The following is a 22,517-nucleotide window of genomic DNA, read 5'->3' as shown; positions in this document are numbered from 1 at the left end:
ACAAACCAGAATAGTCCCAGGCAACGTGGAATGGTTGGTCACTGTAACTGTAGAAAGAGCTAAGATGCAAGCTGAAGAGAATGTATTTCAGGTATTAGGAAATGGCGAGCCATTTATGGGGAGGTAGGAACTAAAAAGATGCAGGTTGTCCTTTGGAGGAGACCAGTCTCCCTGGGTATTGTACCAGCTGAATGTAATGTTGCTCTGGACTAAAATTGTAGAAGGAATAGTGAAAGGGAAGAGGCACGAGGTATTGTTTACAAGTTGTGGTCAGGCAGATTTGGGATGAGGAGAGAAAGATGATACTACAGCTTGGCACCTAGCTGACTAACAGAGTGTTAACCCACCTCCTTCCTTTTCGCCTTCTGTGCTCTTGTCTGTGGGATTGGCTTGCTTGGTGTTGGCCAAACCTCCAGGCACCCATGGCTGATAGGAAGCACACGTTTGGAAATGCCAAGTCCACTTCTTGGAAGAGGGCTTTGTTAATCTATTCATAATATACATCTTTGTTCTTTCATTCATTTAACAAATACTTGTTGTGGTTGTCAACAGGATATAGTCATGAACATGATGTAGTTCCTTGTCCTCAAGCTATTCATCATTGATTTGGAGAGTCAGCAACTATTAGATACTACATCTTACACACTCTGTTTAGGATTTTCTACCCCCGTGATTTTCTCTCAAGTCCAAACAAAGTCATTTAGGCACAGGAAGAAATGTAAGTTAATGTGTGCACAGGATAGAGTCTACATACAGTATTCCCTTATACTTGTGCCCCTGGATGACCCAGAAAGAGAGGTATGGGGGACTCTCTTGAGTTGTCCCTAGATGCTCTTGCAAGCGTGATAGAGGGCTAAGGGAGTAGGCCATGTCTGGACCGGCAGTGGGCCTCATGTTGGACTGGGTTCAGGGACGAACGTTTACAGGCTAGCAATGGCGTTGCCTCAGATTGCTGGCTGCGTGATAGCCTGCTTCAGGTACTGACGCTGTGGGAAAGGTGGTGAGGTGAGCTCTGCCGGTAGAAGGGAGGTTGGCAGGAAAGCATGACACAGAGGAGGTGAACAGAAGGTCATCCTCAATATTAACCAGCAGAGATATGACACTTGAAGACTTAGGAGTGCATGAAATGGACAGAAGATGAGGAAAAATGAGGGAAAGAAAGATTAAGGATGGAACTGATTTTATCCGATCAGTGGGCAAAAATGTGCATTTGTTTCAGGAATACTTGAGAAACCTCTAGAGAAAAAAGCTGGTCGTATCTATAGTCCAGAAGGAAATAAAAAGTTAGTTTATTTCATCGACGACATGAATATGCCTGAAGTGGACTTATATGGCACAGTGCAGCCCCACACTCTGATTCGTCAGCACATTGATTATGGACACTGGTAAGTGATTCTCTGTGTTCTCTTCTCTCCTGAAATCGAATTCTTGTTATGAAGGGTGAACACTGAAGGATGAAATTACCCCAACTTCTTCCTCTTCTGAGGAGCATGTTTTGTGATGACTTTTGGGTTTCATTTTACATCCCCTTTTCGTCATCCAAAATTCAGAATCATAATTCCCTCTGTATCTTTGGCAGAATTGGATTGAAAAGTGTCTTAGAAACATTACTGTCTAGTTGAAGCATTAAAATCTCAGACACTAACTCACACTAAATTGCTTAGACTCTCCACCTTATTCTGTGGGATGTAACTGGTAGCGGCTGGGGATTGCAGTGTGCCCATCTCTGCCGTTAACTAGAAGGAGAGCCCCCAGCTTAGCTTTGGATATTTCCAACCGGAAATAGAGGCATATGGGAATCAGGAAGCAGTAGCAGTAGGTGTTGGTTCAGCTCCTTATGTTGAGTCTGGCATCCGAGGAGCTATGGAGCCTTCCATTGTCTAAGCTTTAATTTTTGTGTCCCTGAGATGAGACCCAAAAACACCCAGTAGCACAGAACCATTATGAAGATCAGAGGAGACAATTGGTGATGAAGTCCTTTGGAAACTGGGGGATTCTGTTGTGTTGTCATCTTCAGGTTTTGAAGTTAAGGTTCTGTTTTCTTTCAGGTATGACAGACAGAAGGCGATGCTTAAAGAAATTCGCAACTGTCAATACGTCGCCTGCATGAATCTGATGGTGGGCAGTTTCACGATCAATCCTAGACTACAGGTAGGATGTGGATTACTGTCATCTCCCAAATAGGCCCTAATTAAAACCTCAGACATTGTAGAGTATGATTCTTGATGCTTTTGAGTACAAACTAGAACTCCTCCTGGACATTGAGTTAAGCCTTTTTTTTTTAATGGATTATTTTTTAAGAGCCAGTACAGGTTTACGGATCATTCTAGCAGTTTTAGTTGAAAGGACTGCGTAGAGTTCCCATATACCCTCTCACACTCCTACTTTATTTTACCCTATTACAAACATCATGCGTCTGTGTCCTACGTTTATTACAATTGATGAACCAATATGAATCCATTATGATTAACCAAAGTCCAAAGTTCACAGAGTTCATTCTTTGTGTTGTGCGTTCTGGGGGTTTTGGCATGTGAATAATGCCAGGTGTCCACCATGAAAATACCATACAGCATAGTTTCACTGCTAAAAATCCTCTATACTCCACCTAATCATCCATCCTTCCTCACCTCACCCCGAATCCCTGTCAGTCAAGTTATCCTATTATTGTCTCTATAGTTTCGCCTTTTCCAGAATGTCACACAGTTGAAATCCCATAGTATGTAGCCTTTTCAGATTGACTTCGTTCACTTAGCTTAAATATACATTTAAGGTTTCTCCATGTCTTTTCATGGCTTGATATTGATATCTCCTTTTTTTTTTTTTTTTTTTTTTACTACTATGTAGTATTCATTGTATTGATATACCAGTTTGTTTATCCATTCATCTATGAAGGATGCTCTGGTTGTTTCCACATTTTGGAATGATGAATAAAACTCATATAAATATTTACGTGTGTGTTTTATGTGTGCATAACTTTTAATAACAATAACCTCCACCAACTATAACATGCATAGCACAACACTATAGAAGAGTAAGTGTTGCTTACTCCCTTATCTGGAATCACTGGGGGCTCGGTTGGGTGACTCTCATGATCTTAGATGAGCTCATTCATATGCCTGGGAGTTGACTATCAGTGAATTTATGATGACTTGATTAAAGTGATAGGGACAGTGTGGCTCTGCTTCATGTGTCTCATCCGTTAGTAGGTTTGTACAATTCATGGTAAAGGTAGAGCCTTCAGAGAGCAAGTGGAAAAACACAAGCTTCTGACAGTGACTGGCACAGAATCATTTCTGCCTTACTCTGTTGGCGTAATCAAGTCACATAGCCAGGCCCAGAACCAGAGAGGAAGGTACCACAGTTATATGACAGTGGGCATGGAATATAGGAAGGGATTTAAAAATGGCCTTTTTTTTTCAATCTAATAGGTACCATTATAATCCTTTTTATATGTAACTCTTACATTTGTTTTGTTTTTCAGAGACATTTCACTGTGTTTGCATTCAACTTTCCATCCTTGGATGCACTGCAAACCATCTATAGCCAAATTCTTAACTTCCATTTTCAGCAGCAAGCATTTGGTCCGTCAGTTCTCAAGAGTGGCCCCTCTCTGATACAGGCAACAATCACTTTCCATCAGATGATGACACATAACTTTTTACCCACAGCTGTGAAATTCCACTACCTCTTTAATCTGAGAGACCTGTCAAACATCTTCCAGGTACCTTGATGGCTCTGGATTGTGCATCTTGGGTAGAGGAATGATTATGGTAACATTAATGGTATTCAATTATGGAACTTAGTTCAAGATGATACTGTGTACTTTTGTATGTGTTCTTTGATTATATACCATAAACTTCTCTGTGAAGGATGTATGGCAGCTTTATTCCCATTTTATCAATGGGACTAGTGTTTTCACTTGGGTTGTGCAGAGACTTAGCTACAGAAGCAAGGGTGGAAATCTGACTCCCTGTCCATGTAGTCCATATAAATATTTGAGTGCCTCCTTTTGTGCCAAGTAAGGGAGATCATTTGTTATTTTTTCATGTTAATGCAATAATGATTTTTAAATAAGTCAAGAGAAACTTCAATTTCTTATGGCACCAGATTATTTTGATTTGACCTTGACACTTATTTTGCTTACCTGCCAAAAGGACGCTGTTTATGTATTTGGTTTAGAAAGGAAATTCCAAAGAGGAAATTGAAACCTGGAGTTAAAATCAACTGATGTGATCCATCTTCTACAGTAGAAGCAGCTGAAGAGAGTTATTTATGGCCTAAAGTCCTTTTGTGAGAGAGGTAGTGAAAAATTTCAGGCTTCTTTATATTTGATGATTTTTTTTTGTTTTTTTATATTTTTATAATCCTCTTTTCTAAATGACTGCAAATGCCTTAAAACTATAGCGCCGCATCAGACACCAGATTCTTGAGAACACAGACCCCTCGTTGTCATTGCTGTATTTCTAGCACCTGCTGGAAAGACTGTGCTCAATACATTGTTGTTTAAAAGCTGGTTCTTGGGGCAGCCCTGGTGGCGCAGCGGTTTGGCACCTGCCTTCAGCCCAGGGTGTGATCCTGGAGACCCAGGATCGAGTCCCGCGTAGGGCTCCCTGCGGGGAGCCTGCTTCTCCCTCTGCCTGTGTCTCTGCCTCTCTTTCTCTCTCTCTCTCTCTGTGTGTGTGTCTCTCATGAAAAAATAAACAAAGTATTTTAAAAAAATAAAAGCTGATTCTTCTTAAAGACTTTATTTATTTATTTGTTTGTTTGTTTGTTTTATTAGAGAGCAAGCAGGGGGAGAGGCAGAGGGAGAGAGAGAATCTCAAGTAGACTCCATGCTGAGTATGGATGCTGATCCTAGTCTCAATCTCATGACCCTGAGATCATGACCTGAGCCAAAATCAAGAGTCAGATGCCTAACCAACTAAGCCACCTGGGTGCTGCAAAGCTGATTTTTAATCTTAGGGAAAGAAGGGAAGGAAAGCCATAGATGACGTGGATGAGAGGCTTGCTCATCGCTTGTATCTAGTCTGTCAGTTACACCTCGTGCCACCAAACAGTTGTTGAGGCTGTAACTACTTGCCTCCAGCTCTGCTGTGTTCTCTTCTAAATCCAGAGCCAGCTGACTCTCTCCCAAAGGAGTGGGTGTAGATGAATCCAAGATACCGAAGGGCTGTGTGAAAAAAGGGTGGGAGCCAAAATGTTTTGAGGCCAGTTGCGGATCTACCCACAAAGTGTGATTTCAAGCAATTTACTTTCGGTCTTATATTCTCCACCTGCTACATGGAAGGGGTTAGATTAACTGCTAGCAAAGGATTTTGGAATAAAAACAATTCAAGATTCTGGAATATTCACGTTAGCTACTGGTACTTTGGGAAATGTCATCTGTTGGGAGACTTAATAGGCACAAGTCATCGGATGAGCTATTTACTCCCTGGGCTGGCTTGTGACATCCCTACATTCTTACCTGCATTCCAAAACTGGGTATAATAATAGTCAACTTTTAAGATGTTACTTATCAGACATTAAAACTACTACTCTAATAATCCAATTATGGTAATTCTTTTAACTTAATACATTGCTAAATTTAGTATACAGTTAAAATGTTAAAGGAAAATGCTGTTGGGGAATGTCCTCACTTTCTGAATTTTTAATTGTTCCCGTTTTTGCCTTGTAGGGGATTTTATTTGCTTCTCCTGAATGTTTAAAATGCCCGAATGATTTAATCCGCCTGTGGCTTCATGAATCTTCTCGTGTTTATGGAGACAAACTAGTAGACCCAAAGGATTGTGATTTGTTTCAGAAAAAAATGCTGGAAACCGCTTGTAAATGTTTTGAAGTGAGTGTGTTGGATGTCAGAGGTCACTGTTTGCTCTGGTGCGAACTGGTATTGGGGCAGAGTCTTCTAAGGATGTGAATGAATTGTGCAAATGCTTACCTTGCTGGAACAGCTGTGATTCAAGAATATACTTGGTCTGGGCTCGGGGACATTCTGCCCACCGACTCCCACATTGACCTGCAAGTTCTTCCTTCGATGGGTCACTGTGCTTCTAGATGAATCATTCCGGATGGCTGTCGTGACCATATTTCTCTCTTCCTCCTCCTGCAGGGTGTAGATAGTCACATGCTGCTTCAACAGCCCCTCATCTATTGCCACTTTGCTCACGGTGGCCAAGACCCATGTTACCTGCCGGTGAAGGACTGGGAGGTGCTGAAGAAAGTTCTTATGGAAGCCTTAGACAACTACAATGAACTGAATGCTGCCATGCACCTGGTTTTATTTGAAGACGCCATGCAGCATGTGTGAGTTGATGAGTCATGATGCTTGTTCACAAAGTGAAAATGGCTAGGTCTCCACAATCATTGTTCTTCTGTAGATCATTCTAAGTACTCTGAGCTGGCAGTTCCCATCTCTTGTTTGCCATGCAGCGTAATGGTACGACTGTCTAAGCTAGGTCCTAATCTTAGTAACGTCTTAGGCCAGTAGCCTACTTTCTGAAGTATCATCAGACCCATTATTTCATTTTATTTCACTATAGCCCTGACAGGTAAGAATATTCAGAAAGAGGAAAGCATGTGATACATACAAAGCCAAAAAACTCCTAACTGGCAGAAACAAGATGAACTGAAACTGCTGGTCATTGATGAAGCATGTTAATTGAAATTGTGCCTACTGAGTGCTAAACAGGAATAATGCCAGCCTATTCACTATTCTGGGACAAATTAGAGAAGGAAGGGGGCATGTTTTCTTGGCAGGTAATTAAAGAGATGTCGCTGTCCAGAAGTAGAGCATGGCCGACAAGGCTCTGTCTCACCCCCTAGACTGGGTGCCTTGTGCAGTGCACGAAACATGCAACCATCCATAGATCCCTTGCTGTCAGACATTGTTTTAGGCACTGGGAATACAGCAGCAAACAAGATAGTCTAGTCTGTACTCTAGCTGAGCTTACATTTTAGTGATGCTGATGGACATTTATAAGGACATAAAAAAATAAGCAAGGTGTCAGAAAGTGATGTCTTGCTGAGAAATAGATCAATTCTGAGAAATAAATATGTGTATTCCCATAAAGGGTCTGGATAGCTCTGTGAGGAAGTGTGACATTTAAGGTGAGAACAAATGGTAAGCAAGAGCATGGAAAGATCTGAAGGAAGAATACTCTAGGCAAGGTCAAATTTCATGTGGCCCCAAGGCTGAATGTTCAGAAACAGAAGAGAGATCATCATGACTACAGAATGGAGGGCAAGTATTTGACAAGCATGGAGATGCCAAAATGGGTATTTCCTTGTAACAAGAGGAAGGGGTTTCTATTTTATTCTAAGTACAATGAGAAGCTTTTCAACAGGTTTTAGCCTGAGAGTGACTCCATTTGTGGAATAGTCTAAGCAGCTGGCTGTTGCTGTGGCTGTGTGGACAGTGGGGTGGGTCTGCATGTCCAATGCTACTGCCCTCGTCCCTGTGATTTGTCACTGACTGTATTAGTTTGCTAGCATTGCTGTACCAGAAAACACATGTGGCTGGTTTAGAAAAACAGGTATTTATTGTCTCACAGTGGAGGCAAGAAGTCTGAAGTCGAGGTGACAGAGAGCCATGCTCCCTCTGTAGGTGCTAGGCAGGATCTGTTCCAGAATTCCCTCCAAGCTTCTGGTTGCTCCTTGGCTGGTGGTGGCTTAACTTCAGTCCTCACATGGCATTCTCCCTCTGTGTGTGCGTGTGTCCAAATTTCTCCTTTTCATAAGGACACCAGTTGTACTCGATGAGGGAAACACCTTACTCCAGAATGATACTATCTTGCCTTACCTAGTTACTTCCTCAGTGACCCTATTTCCAGATAAACTTATATTCTGAGGTACTGGGGGTTAGGACTTTAATATGTGAATTTTGGGGGATGTCATTCAATAAGTAACACTGGCCTTTCCACCGAGTGATACTTGGGCAAAGATTAAAATAATGAAATCATGCTTAAAAATAAGTCAAAAAGGAAGGAGGGATGAGAAGAGGTAAATTCCAAGAGACACACTAAAGAGGTGGAGAGTTCAATTTTCACAAGTAGCTAAGAAAAACTCAGGAGACCTCCCATCATGACTTACTACCAGTGTGGGAAGTATTTATTGTTTCATTGATCCCTCCGGAGCTACAATCCTCCAGTTATACAAAGGTTCTAAGTTAGAATCCATGACTGTAGTGCTAATTGAAGTATTGGTAACACTGTTCCTGCTTGGGTTTGGACACACTGACTATGAAGGTATGTCATGGGGCAGGTGAAAGAGGCCCCACTATGACCACTGAGGGAGAGAATTTTCTCCTGTAATCCTTCCTCTTGGGGATCTCAGTGACCTTAAAGACTAAAGCTGTTTCTTTGATCAGGGAGTCAAAGCTAGCAGCTGATTTACTCAGGGTTAGAGATAAATTTGGAATGTGTCCTTGAGGACTTGTAGAAAGGACCTTGGCTCCTTCAAGAATCCAGTGAGGTACAAACCTCAAAACATACATTAAAATGAGAGGAAAACTCTGCTTTGTAACTTTGGCTTTCATTTGCTTCTGAGTAATTTTATGGCTTTTCTGAGGTGGTTCTGTGTGTGATGTAAATGTACAGTAAATCTGATGGAAAGACTGAGCCTGGAAAAATAACCTGTCTTTTTAGTTATTGAAGGTTTTCAGCTGAGATGTGCTTGTCCTACTATAAGTACCCGAACCTTGTTTTTTCATGATGTGTTGTAAAAAAACAAACAAAAAAACAAAAAAACCTATCTAGATGGATCATTCAAGGCCAGAAGTTTACATTCATTTCAGAAAAGCAACTAGAGAAAGGTGTCTAATTTTTTGCATTTAGGTATCTGTATACTTCTATTTCGATTTTTTTGTTTTCTCAATATTTACAACGTAATTATGACCTATTTATTCAATCGAGATGATGTTTAGGCCAACCTTCTCCTAACTGTAAAATGTAGCAGTATCATTAGTGCAATCATTTAGAATCTCCTTAATAAAATAGAACAAGGGATTAGTTGGCCTTGCTAGAAATTTAACTCAGTGATTCTGAAAGGTTTCAGTACATTTTTGAGAGTGCTTGAGGACAAAGCTTTAGTGCAAAGGAAGACTCCTAGAGACAAGTATTGAATCTGCATGAAGTAAATCACATGTGAGATGTTTGTTGGCCTAAACAAATCCATTCTTGCCTAAGTAATTCTACCGCAGAAGTTTCTGGCATGAAGACATTCTCTTTTTTGTTTGTTTGTTTTTTAAAGATTTTATTTATTTACTCATGAGAGACAGAGAGAGAGAGAGAGAGAGAGAGAGGGGCAGAGACAGAGGCAGAGGCAGAGGGAGAAGCAGACTCCATGGAGGGAGCCCGACGTGGGACTCGATCCCAGGTATCCAAGACCATGCCCTGGACCGAAGGTGGCACCAAACCACTGAACCACCCGGGCTGCCCATGAAGACATTCTCTGATTTTGCTGCACATAGGTGCCAGTGTAAAGTTGGGGTCATTCTTGCTAATCAAAAAACTTGAAGCCTCAAGAAAAGGCCTTTGTATATGGACAGTAAGAAAGCAATGAGAGCTCTAGATGTGATCCCCATAGGGACAGTTTGTTGGGCATCAGTGTGTGGGGCATCTTTGTTTGATGGAGAAACAGATGAAGGAACACTGGAAGTGTAAAATAAAAATTCAGATTTAATGTCTAGGTGTTTTTCTAAAAAATGAAACAGACACAGTCCCTCAGCTCTTCAGACTTCAGACAGGTGTGCTGTCTCTGAGCAGGTGTCGCATCAGCCGAATCCTTCGGACCCCCCAGGGTCATGCACTCTTGATTGGAGTGGGCGGCAGTGGCAAGCAGAGCTTGTCCCGGCTGGCAGCTTACATTTGCAGCCTTGAAGTCTTCCAAATCACTCTGACTGAAGGCTTTGGAATCCAAGAATTCCGGGTGAGTAGGAGCGGTAGGCAGCCCTTCTCCCCTCCTGCCTGGCCGGTAAGGCCTGACCTGGTAGTGTGCGCATGTCAGCTCTGACTCCCAGATTTGGCCAAAGCCTCCACAACCAAGAGGGGGGGAAGCTTTTGTGGGATTTAGTTACATTTACCTGTTTCTCCTTCACGGTAAATTTAGTAGGGGGCACCTGGGTGGTGCAGTCACTTGGGCGTCTGACTCTTGATTTCAGCTCAGATTGTGATCTCAAGGTCACGAGTTAGAGCCCCAAGTCAGGCTCTGTGCTCAGCATGGAGTCTGCTTGGGTTTCTCTCTCTGTGTCCCTCTGCCCCACCTCCCTGTGTGTGTGTGTACTCTCCATTTCTCAAATAAATCAATCAACCTTTTAAATCTTAAAAAAAAAAAAAAAATCATTTAAATACTAGCTTAAAACAGAGTTTTTCCTTTGTATTGATCACACCTGCTGTTCAACACCGCTGGTTTTCCTATATGTTGGAGGGGGCGAAAAAAAAATACTGCCTTTACAAGTCCAAATAGATTTCTTCCACTTTGGATGAATCAGGAAAATAAAATGTGATGGGAAAACATTCAAGAAACTCTCATGTGCTTTTAAAAGTTGGCTTTTTAATCACAAGAGTACTTACAAAATAATATTCAAATATGCCATAATATTTGTGGCAAGTGAAATGTGGGTGAAACGTGGCCATTTTCAAACAAAAAAAGAAATCTCATGCCCTGAATATCACTAAACAGAGCTCAATAAATAACCAAACAAAAACTGTTTTCAATGAAAGAGTTGTTGAAATGAGCAGGGTCTTCCTTTTACTGCGTTGTTTGGCAAAAGCATCACCAAATTCATTATCAGTCTATTAGGAGGGAGTTGTCCATCAGCTGCCGGTCCTCTTCCTGATGCTTCATTAAGCCACGAACATGACGCTCATCATTATATGCCAGAAAAGGAGGTGATGTCATGCTGTTTGCCCCTCTGTAGGATTGCTGAGAGGAAAGAATGTGCAAATGGGGACAGTACAACATGCCGCTCTCACACATTATACTTACTCACTTCTTCCCAGCCCTCACACACGTACTCCCAACGTCCCGTCAGCATTTCAACAACGCATGAATGATGGCCTCCTTTCCTTACAGGTAGATCTTGCCAATTTGTATATCAGAACTGGAGCCAAGAACATGCCCACCGTGTTCCTACTGACAGATGCCCAGGTTCTAGATGAGAGCTTTCTCGTGCTGATTAATGACTTACTGGCATCAGGTGATTAAACCAACACATTCCTTGAAAGATCTTCCCCAATGACAAATTATCTGTAGTTGCAGTGAACTTTAAAGAGAGATAATTTGTCTTTGAGATGTTTTCTGGGGCAGTCTTTGGGGAGAAACCTATAAACCTAACTAATTTGAGTGTATTGCTTTGGCTTACGGATGTGAGGTGCCTTGGAGGAGCCTTCAATGAAGTAAATGTTATTCCTACATATATGAGCTTAATGGGTGTGTCCATCAGGGCTTGTCCTCCATGCATTGTGTGTCTTGAAAATGGAAAAAAAAAAGGCATTTCTGATTTCAAACTCTTTATCTCTTAAACTGAACTTTGTATTATAAAGCATTCCAGGTGTTAAAAAATCATATCTAGAATGCAAATTGTGACTGTCTTTCAGTAATTCTATTCATTCCTTTGAGGGCAGGAGAAATCCCGGATCTCTTCAGTGATGAAGATGTAGACAGCATAATTTCCGGAATTCGTAATGAAGTTCGTGGCCTAGGCATGGTGGACTCTAGAGAAAATTGTTGGAAATTCTTTCTGGCCAGGGTGCAGCTACAGCTCAAAGTAAGAAACACTTGTTTACTTGCATAATATTTAAAACCTGCTATTAGAACGGTCACATGGTTCTGTTTCAGGATTCTTACTCTGAGTCTGAATTTCAGCCATTCATTTTGAAATAATAGTTGCATTTTCACATGCCCCACATCAGGAGTAAACCTTCTTAAGGTTTACCATGATGCAGAGCATCTACAAAGCATTGTGTTGAGCACACAGTGTGGGTGCTCGACTAAACTGGACATGTTCTCTGTCTTTGAGGAGCTGATACTGGTCCAGGTGACAAGGGCCCTCACAAATCATTATAATACAGGACTGATGTAAGTAGTACCATGGGTCACAGATGAGTGCAGCATCCTTCACTTTAGCGGGCTCTTTTGGAGGAAGTGATGTGCCTGCCACATGCCAGGCTTGAGTTGGAATCCATGGAGAAGCCCTGGGTAGAGAGGAACCTTTGGGAATAAAAAATAGCATCTATGTAAGAATAAGACTGCACTGAACATTACACTTTTGGAGAAACCCAAGATTGCTCTGAATATCTGCAACACGGGGTTCTTTTTGGGAAAAGGAAGTGGATCAGGCTGGGAAGTAAATTAGGATGGAATAAGGGGCTATAAATCATGAAGGGAACAGTGGGAGAGGTTTGAATTAAGGAACTGAATTATGTCAGAACCTCAAGGCAAACAATTGAGGTTTATTAACCAGATGTACTGAGCCTCAACCTGAGGATTTTCCCTACAGACTACTCTGTGCTTCAGTGTAACTCCTAGGGATGTAATGTAACCGAATATTAGCAGCAGTAAAGATCGAGTAACATAAGAAATGCCTCCACACTCATGGCAGGAAGCCAGTTTAAGGCGAACCACGCTTCCTGGTATAGAAATGGTTAGTAATCTAGAAAAATTTCCACTTCGCTGTTCTTTCTAGTATTCTAGATGCATCGAGCTAGTAAGAAGGTCCAGGCTGCAGCAGAGCCTGGAGCACAGAGGGAAAGGGGATGAGATAGTGGGTTGGCCGTGACTATACCTCTCCTTGGAGGTGTGAAGTGTTCATAAGCTTCTCTTTTGCCCTACTCTTTGAAATTCCACATTAATCTTACTCAGCATTTCTGGACTGATGTTAGATCAGAATTCACGGGTCAGTTGCCCAAAGAGTTTTGTCCCCATCAAAATGTTACTAAGAATATTTTTGCCAGATCGTAACAAGGCCAGAGATTTCTCCCTATTCTGTGGTGGTACATTTGGATCACATTTTCTTTATGAAATGGAAAAACAAGTACAATAATAGAATATGAGATTGTAATGTTATAAATCCCTATCAAAGTCTGTTCCTCGGAGCAACAGAATCAGCAACTTTTTGAAAATGCAGGTTCTCCAGTCCCACCCCAGACCTCTTGAAACAAAAACCCTACGAGAGTTACACAATGTATGTTTTCATAAACCCTCCAGGTAATGCTGAAGCACCCTGAAATTTTGAGAACCATCATTTAAAATAACGCAAGGCCGCCTGGGTGGCTTAGTCACTTAAGCATCAACTCTTGATTTCACCTCAGTTCACGATCTCAAGGTTGTGAGATTGAGCCCCATGTTGGGCTCCATGCTGGGCATGGAACCCACTTAAGATTCTCTCTCTTCCTCTGCCCCTCCCCACCCGCTCACTTTCGTGCTCTCTCTCTGTTTGGGGGGGGAGGGCAGAGAATAAAAGCTAAACCAAGCATCTTATACAGATGTCTTTCATACAAAACTTTGCTTCCATGGGACAAGTTCCTAGAAGGGGTATTGCTAGGTTAAATAGTTGCAGCTTACATTGGTTTTAAAATACACCTGCCAGTCTTTGACATGCTTCCTACTCACAGGTAAGATCTTTGTCCTCTCTTATTAAATCAGGGTGGGCTTGCAAGAGTGGGACAGGAGACATGATGCTGAGAAACTTCCAGAGCTCGGCTACTGAGGGCCCACTCTTCCACTGACTCAGACATGGTTTTGTTTATAAGAGTTCTATGTATACTATGCAATTCATCTTACCTATGTGTTGCATATATTTTTCCTCTTATCATTTGTCTTTTAAATGTATATATGGTACATATTTGTTTATAATTTTGAGAAGTTTTGGGCAGCCCAGGTTGCTCAGCAGTTTAGCGCTGCCTTCAGCCCAGGGTGTGATCCTGGAGACCCCGGATTGAGTCCCACGTCGGGCTCCCTGCATGGAGCCTGCTTCTCCCTCTGCCTGTGTCTCTGCCTCTCTCCCTCTCTCTCTCTCTCTCTCTCTGTGTCTCTCATGAATAAATAAATAAAATCTTAAAAAAAATAATTTTAAGAAGTTTTTATTAGATGAATCCGTGTTTTCCTTTATGATTTTGGTACTGCTTATGAATTTAGCAAAGTTTTTCTCTCCAAGGTTATAAAACTCTTCACTAGAAGCATTTAGAACTCAACTGGGCAGCAAATAGAATATCCAAAAACTTAGAGACCCATGCTTTCTCATCTTTCCCTTCTGCCAGCACTCTTCCTGATGCTTCCTGCCTCGTGAGCACCACACGAGTACAGTGGGGTCTGTATTCCCGGCAGGAGGAAGGAAGGGACAGGCAACCTTGGGGCTCTCCGGATAGGTGACCCTAAGCTGATGTCTTAGTGGCCATGTGTGTCATCGGCTGTATCGGGTCTGTATTCCCGGCAGGAAGAAGGAAGGGACAGGCAACCTTGGGGCTCTCTGGATAGCTGACCCTAAGCTGATGTCTTAGTGGCCATGTGTGTCATCGGCTACCTTTGCCTACCAGGGAGGAAGTGAATTTTCTATCTTGTCACGTGGACTTTATGAATAAAATTGGAAATGGATTTTAGAATAGCAGCAGAATACATCATCCTAGTACCTTTATATAAGTGTTATGTTTAAAACTTTACATCTGAAATACATTTATTATTATATATGGTAAAGAGTGAGCTGAGAGGTTTCAAGTTATTTTTTTCCAAAACAGTATCTTTTCTTCTTAACACCATGTATTCCTTCCTTACTGAATTAGAGTAATACCTTTATATATGTCATATTGGGTCTATTTCTAGATCCTTTATTTTTTTTCTCTGTACTACTGATCCCATCCTTATATTTTATAAATTATTAAGGTTTTATTACACATTTTATATCATATTATCTCACTGTTCTTTTCTACTTTTTCTTTGTTCTCACGTCTGTACATCTGGAAAAACATCAGAATCATTTTGTCAAATTCTAAATACATTCCATTTTAATTTTGATTGAAATTGTGCTGACTGCTTATTTTACATTTGAGAGAATTTAATCTTACATAAAGTTTTTTTTATAGAAGAAATATTTCTTTCAGAAGATTTTCTGATTGTGTATTATTTGTATATAGGAGAGCTATTGATTTTTAATTTTATAACCCACTATGTTTATAACCAGCCTCTCTGGTAGTTTCTGTCGGTTGATATCGCATAGCCTGCAAGTAATATTTTGTCTTTTTTAATATTCTGTTTATCTGCTTTCCTCCCTCATTGCATTGGTAAATCTACTGAACATTAAATAATTATGATGGTCATGGAAATTTTGTCTTGATTTTTACATTAACAAGGATGTTTCTAATGTTTCACTATTATATCTTACGTTGGTTTTTGATTCAGAATATGTATCTTGTCAAGGAAGTATCTATTAAATTCCTTTTCAACATCTGTTGAGATAATTGTATGGTTTTACTCCTTGAACTTACTAATATTCATGCAGTACAGATGGATATACAGAAGTTTTACATTTTTATACTGTTTTAAATCTGTCAGTCTTGGGGCACCTGGGTAGTTCAGTCAGTTAAGCATCTGACTTGGTTTTAGCTCAGGTCATGATCTCAGGGTCCTGGGATGGAGCTCTGTGTTCAGTGTGCCCCTCCCCCAGCTTGGACTCACTCTCTTTCTCTTAGATAGATAGATAGATAGATAGATAGATAGATAGATAGATAGATAGATGATAGATAGATCAATCGATCAGTCTTGGGGTGCTTAGGTGGCTCAGTTGATTAACGTTCGACTCTTGGTTTCAGCTCAGGTCATGATATCAGGGTTGTGAGATGGAGCTCTGCATTCTGCTCCTTGCTCAGGGGAAGCCTACTTGAGATTCTCTCTCCCTCTCCCTCTGCCCTTTACCCTGCTCATTAGCTCCCTCCTTCTTACTCAAATAAATAATCTTTAAAAAATAAAAAATAAATCTTAGTCTTTCCCTTCACCTGTTTTCTTTGACTCCACTTCAAGAGACCTCCCTGAAGCTGAGACCAATGTTCTGTGTATCTCTTTTTCAGAGGCCCTTTTTCAGTATTTACCTCAGTACAAGCTAGAATTTATTTTGGAGTTAGATATGGATCATTTTCCCCACATTGCTACAGGATTACTGATTGAATAATCTATCTCTTTTCTACTAAAATGAGTAAGCAGGCTTTTTGGTTTTTGTATTTGTTCTTTGTTTAATGCGAAGGAGGAATAGCATATTTCCCTCAACTACTCCTGCTCCTTCTTGACCTTGTCACTCAGTCTGCTGCATCATGAAAAGGGGTAGTGATCAGCATCTTACCCTGAGGGAGAAGTAATATGGCATAAAAAGGGGCCACTTTTTAGCTAGAAAATGGCAACTTCTTTCTCTTTGGTACATAAATACTACCCTCATATCCTTGGGTTATTTTTAAAGAATTCTGACTTGTTCTGTGTTAGTTTCATATACTGCGATCTTCACCAGCATGTACTAATGACTCAGACCTCCTGATGAGCTGATACTTGCCTTGCATATGTTCCGAGCTGGGCAGCATGGGAAGCTAACTGTGTTACAGGGTTGGTGAGCACACCTGGTAGGTCAGGCTCAATGATGTGGAGTTGCCACCCCATTACCCATGCTCACCACCCAGAGCCAGTTCCCATTTGGAATGCAAGGGCAGTGAAAACCTGTTGGCATGCAAAATGTGACCTCTGAATCCCACAGGACAGTTTTCATTAATGACAATCAGATGTGAGCCCTTGGATTGCTTGAAATAAACCAGTGAATAAGTGCCAAATACCTTCTCTTCTTCATGTTTGCATACGTGCCTCTTTTCCTACATAATACTCATCTTGCAGCTGGAGTATAGTGATTTCATCTTCTCTCCTGTTGATTTTAGTTAGTCCCAAACTTTGCTTTCTTGCCTTCCTTCTTGGACATCTGATGCCATAGGGAAAGGAACACTTAATGTATATAGCAGCCCCTTTGTTTCCCAAGACTTTAGATAGATACCCATCTGTCCTGTTGTATCTGTCTATTGAGGATGTGTGTATGTGAGTGTGTGTGCATATATACAGACATACATACTCATATGATTTTGTATTTTTAGAGAATGAAAGAGTCCTTTCTAATGATAGAAGATATATGTGTTCATTGTAGAGAATTAAAAAATACAGAACCATATGAAGAGAAAAAATTAGGCTTAATTATATTGCCTGGAGAGAACTACTGAGAACATATTGGTATATATCCTTCCAGTTTTCTATATGCATATAAATGTGTGCGAAGTACATATTCCAAACTTAAATGTTTTTTCACATCTGTCACAATTTTCTTTACACTCCTCTTTGCCTTTTTTATTAGAAGGCTCTCAGGGGAAAAAAATGATTCCAAGAATTCAGTGTATGGAGTGAAATATTTCACACGTACTTTATTCTAGATATCTACTTATAAAATATCTTTACTCATGTATACCTTTTACCAAAATTCGTATTGGTTTGTTACAGTTTTCTTTGATTTATGAGAACTCTTTCTCTATCTGGACAATATTCCTATGTCCGTAATGTTCTTGTCCATTTTATATGTTGATAGTGTTTCTCAAAGCTCATGACAATCCTAACTTTGTTCACAATGACTTCTCTTTTTGTTTATATTATTTAAAAATATCTAATTTTTCTTACATGGGTTTTATATGTTAAGGCTTTTTTATTGATGCATTTTCATACTTCCTGGTTATGAAAATATTATTCCAAATTCTATCTTAACTTAAAATACTTTGAGTGGTTAGCTCTGAATTGTGTATAGTACAAGGTGGCTTTTCTACTTTCCCAACCCCTAGATTCTCCAAACATCATTTATTATATAATTCTTACCACTGATTTGAAAGGCTACCTGTCTCATAATCATAAACTACATGTTTAAATATGTGGTAGTCTGCTTTTTGACTCTTAAGTTCTATAAATCTGTTCATCTCAGGCTGCATCAATACCACACTGCTTTGCTTACTGTGGCTTTGTAGTATATTCTGGAATCTAGTAAAACAGTATCTTCTTACTTTCCTACATTTACTTAGCTATTTGTACCTTTACTAGATGAACTATGGAATCAGCTTAACATTAAAAAAAAAAAAAAATCCGGGGCACCTGGGTGGCTCAGTGGTTGAGCGTCTGCCTTCCACTCAGGTCATGATCCTGGGGTCCTGGGATGGAGTCCCACATGAGGCTTCCTTCAGGGAGCCTGCTTCTTCCTCTTCCTATATCTGTCTCTCTGTCTCTTGTGAATAAATAAATAAAATCTTTTTTAAAAAATCCTGTGAGGGGCATCTGGGTGGCTCAGTTGGTTAAGTGTTGAACTCTTGATTTTGGCTCAGGTCATGATCTCAGAGTTGTGAAATCTAGTTCCATGTTGAGCTCTAAGCTGAGTGTTGAGCCTGCTTGAGATTCTCTTCCTCTCCCTTTACCCTTCCCAACCCCCTACTCATGTGCATGCAAGGGCTCTCTCCCACTCTCTCTCACAATAAAAAAAAAAATGTTTTTAAAAATCCTATGAGAATGTATAGACTAATTTGAGGGTGATGGTTACATCTACAATATTGAATTTTTCCATTCACAAACTCTGTTTTATTAAAAGTAATAACTTTTTATTCCATATCAATTTTAGAATCCCTCTGTCAAGCTCCACTCATCTCGTTGGGGATTTACTAGAATTGCTTAAAATTTGTTAATGAATGTGAGAGGAATAAATACCTTTATAACAGATTATCTTCTCTGGGAATGTGGCACACCTTGCAATTTGGTCCAAATGTCTTCATTGACCTTCAGTAAAGCAGTTGCTATCTTGATAAGTTTTACACATTTCTTAAGTTCTTTCTCAGTATTTTATATTATTTTTTGCTCTTGCCAAATTTTCTCACAGATCATGGTTGGCATTTAAGAATGCCATTGAATAGAGGGAGGGAATGGATGGATAGATGGTTTATTTGTTATTTTATCAGCCAGTTCATTGAACAGTCCAGTAGATTTTGCATTTTTACTCTAGAGTTTGTTGAGTAGTTACATAACCTTCAAAATTTTACTTCTCCTTTCTAATAATTACTTCTTTTCTGAGTATTATAATAGCCATAATTTTTGCGTGCCGTTTAAAACTTTTAAGTGACAGTATTAGTGTCCTTGTCTTATTTTTTATTTTAATGGAAATGCCTTTAGCTTCCCATTATTAAGATTTCCATCATTACATTGGATGAAATGTAGGCTTAAGATATTTTTAATATTTTTAGGAAAAGATGTTGTATTTTATCATGTATATCCTTTCACTCTTCTCCTTGTTTTATCTTTTTTTAAAATCTTAGCCTATTCTCCAATTATGGGGTTTTTATAACATTCCTTCTAGACTCTTGAAAGTGTGAAGTTTTTGTCCCTTTCTTCAGGTTCTTAGATACTTCAATGGAATTAAAGAATCCTTTAAATCTGCTGGATGCTTTCTAAATTTTTCTTGGTTTCCTATTTTTCCACAGGCCCCATTTGAGCTCCTCTTCTCCCTCCACTCTCCTCCCTCTCTTTTCTACCTCCTCCTTCCTTCTTGGGCAGAATAAAGAGCAATTTCCATGTGGGGTTTGATAGCAGACAGTGTGATGAGCTGGTGATGCGCTCTTGGCTCACTTACAGGATATCTAGGGAGCTGACAGTCTCAGCTGAGATGTTGAGCAAAACTTCCATTGAGGCAGCAGAGAAACACAGGACAGAGCACAAACCACAAGTCACTACTCATACAGGTAACTTTCATGATATGTCTGTGATCTTATATAAAAAGCTCAAATACTTAACCCATCTGGTAGAAAAATCACATGTTGCAAAACCTTATCCTTGCATGATGGTGAAGTCTCATCTCTTCAGATCTTCATGTAGTGAACAAGCAGAGCATCCAGCCTCCTTTCCTTCATGTAGATGACCACCCAGGATGGCTTTATCACTCAGAAGCACTGTCTTGTATCCCTCCTGCCCCTCATCCTGAAACTTGAGTTAATGGAAAACAATACACGCTCTCTTGTCTGGCACCAATCTCAGGCCCTGCCAGACTCTGCCGCCATCAGTGTTATGCTCATCAAGACCACATGTCTCAGATTATAGTACCCTGCCTCCTGTCCTTGCACTTTTTGATAGTATTTATATAAAAGAAATGCAAAGAACATTAGAGAGAGATGAAAGTGGTAACCTGGTATTTTGTATCTGAGGTCCACTATTGTTGAAATTTCATAAAAGAGCAAAACTTCAAAACAAATTAGGATGCAGATATCAAAATTGCATATTGCTCAGAATTTTTCACATTGCCATCTGTTGACTCCTTGATCTATATGCTGAGCCTCTGCATGTATTTACTGAGTGTCTATGATGTGCTGATCCTAGGGCATAGGATAGTGAGCAAGATCCAGCACCTGGCTACCTCACTTTTGGAAAGACAAGCGTGAACCTCCAAATCAAGCCAACTGAGCATACAATTAAAACTATGTACACGAGCGGTAAGGGGAATATAAGATAACAAAAGATAAGACAAGAAAGATTTCATTGAAGGGGAGAGAGGATTGAGAAGTATCTCAAACACATCTATTCTTGTAGATGTGAACTCCCTTATTTTATATTATAAAAGAAAATTATTAATACCAGCAGTGAAGGGCTTAATCCAAGACTAAAGGATTTATCCACTTAAATTGAAAAAACTTTGCATTTTGAAAAACATGGTCACATATGTCGCATTCTGCTTACATTTGGATATGGGACTTGTTCTTGGAACTGCACGTGTGTCACTGTTCACTTGTCACTTGTTCTTGGAACTGCACGTGGAGTCACCACCTAGTGTCAGCAGAAATGCTACTAGCAGAGCAGCATACACCATTAGCCAGAAACTTGCACGACGTGGTTCAAATATGGGCCTATTCAGGAGTTCATTAGGCATCAGTTGTCTATTTAAAAATAAAAACAAAGCACTATTATACTACTGTATGGAGTTGCAGACTGGCCTGAAAAGTAGTATGTGGATAGTTCAGTCCCGGGCATTAAGCAAGGTGTCTAAGATGAAGGAATACACCCTTCAGGAACATATAGAAGATATATGTGTTCAAAGTATATAGAGGGAAATATAACTCCTACTGTCTTTACTCCTCAGGAATGGATTTGCTTCTTGTTCTCTTTGGGGATTCCACATACAATTCTTTATGAATTTATGAAGAGTTTTGTTTTTTAAGAAAAGAAATAAAGTTCCCCAACATAGGGGTAGCTGGGTGGCTCAGTCCATTAAGTATCCAGTTCTTGATATAGGCTCAGGTCATGATCTCAGGGTTGTGAGATCAAGCCCCACATTGGGCTCCTCACTGGGCCTGGACCCTGCTTAAGATCCTCTCTCTCCATCTACCTCTGCCTCTTTCCCCCTCTAAAAAACAAACAAAAACTCCATACTGTAAAATGTTACCTCTTATAAAAATTGATACCAATATTCATAAATAAAAGGATGTGCGAATTATATCATTGTATGTTACCTAAAAATAAAATATAAAAATGTATTGACTGTGTATATGATGAAGATGCTATTGGATTGCATGAGAATAATTGAAATTAAAAGGCTATTTGATGGTGGTTGATAAGGGAAAATATAAGAATGATAAAATGGTACTAAAACAGTCAAATAAGGGAAGAATTTGTACACTAAACTTGCATTCCCAAGAGGATTCTCTTAGTAAGATTCAGATCTTATCATTCTTGAAAAAGACTTTTGAGGATAAATGCAAACCTAAGTTATGGATAGAAGCTTCTGAAGTAAATATGTGGGAGGGTTACTTCTATCTGAGAATATATCAACTGGAAAAAAATACAGAGTGATGGTAGCAATTCAAATTTCCATTACAAGAGGAAATGGACTGAGTCCTGTTAGTGATATACAAATAAATACATCGTTATGATGGAATCTTATCCAAAAGAAATGGAAACATATTACAAAGCACAATGAAAAATGGGTTATTGCCAATGAGTCATAACACCTGTGTACGGGAAAAAGGGGATAGAAAATTCTATGGTATGGATTCCAAAAACAAGATTCTGACGTCCAAATGTTAGAGCTATAGGAAATACATAGATGGTGATTTTAGGGTTTGCTTCTTACTTGTGAGAATTTGCTTTCAGAATGCAGCAGAGCTGTCTGAGGCATTTTTAACTTTATTTTCTTAGCAGACTTTTCTTTCATTCCACTGCTGGGAGCTAACTGAAGCCAATTTGGTCATTTGCAGTTGTCAGGAACTATTTTGGAGGAGGTGTATATTTCAGTGACCTTCAGTCCTTACAGGTAGATGGTACCTGTTCTGGGGTGGGGTAGCTCTTATCCCACAGGATGTCAACTCAAGAAAAGGAAGTCTGAAACTGAACTCGAATACACGTAGAGTTTGTGCGTAGCACATAACATGGGTCTTAAAATTTTAAAACCAGCTCTGTAAGCTTACTATAATTTTAGCTCTGTTCTTTTAGGAAATTGAATA

General features: G+C 39.9%; 1 protein-coding gene across 1 annotated transcript in view; it reads left to right on the top strand.

Annotated features, from left to right (window-relative positions):
• DNAH11 (dynein axonemal heavy chain 11) overlaps window positions 1-22,517 on the top strand; it is a 316,619-nt gene that overhangs the window by 159,460 nt on the left and 134,642 nt on the right. The window contains 8 exon segments of the mRNA XM_072783813.1: window positions 1,220-1,385; window positions 2,049-2,151; window positions 3,482-3,721; window positions 5,675-5,836; window positions 6,107-6,300; window positions 9,759-9,921; window positions 11,068-11,191; window positions 11,619-11,761. Of these exon segments, the coding sequence (XP_072639914.1) occupies window positions 1,220-1,385; window positions 2,049-2,151; window positions 3,482-3,721; window positions 5,675-5,836; window positions 6,107-6,300; window positions 9,759-9,921; window positions 11,068-11,191; window positions 11,619-11,761 (1,295 nt within the window).

The sequence above is a fragment of the Canis lupus genome, chromosome 18 (assembly GCF_048164855.1).
Source record: "Canis lupus baileyi chromosome 18, mCanLup2.hap1, whole genome shotgun sequence".
Taxonomy (NCBI): domain Eukaryota; kingdom Metazoa; phylum Chordata; class Mammalia; order Carnivora; family Canidae; genus Canis; species Canis lupus.
This window is presented reverse-complemented; position numbering and strand designations above follow the sequence as displayed.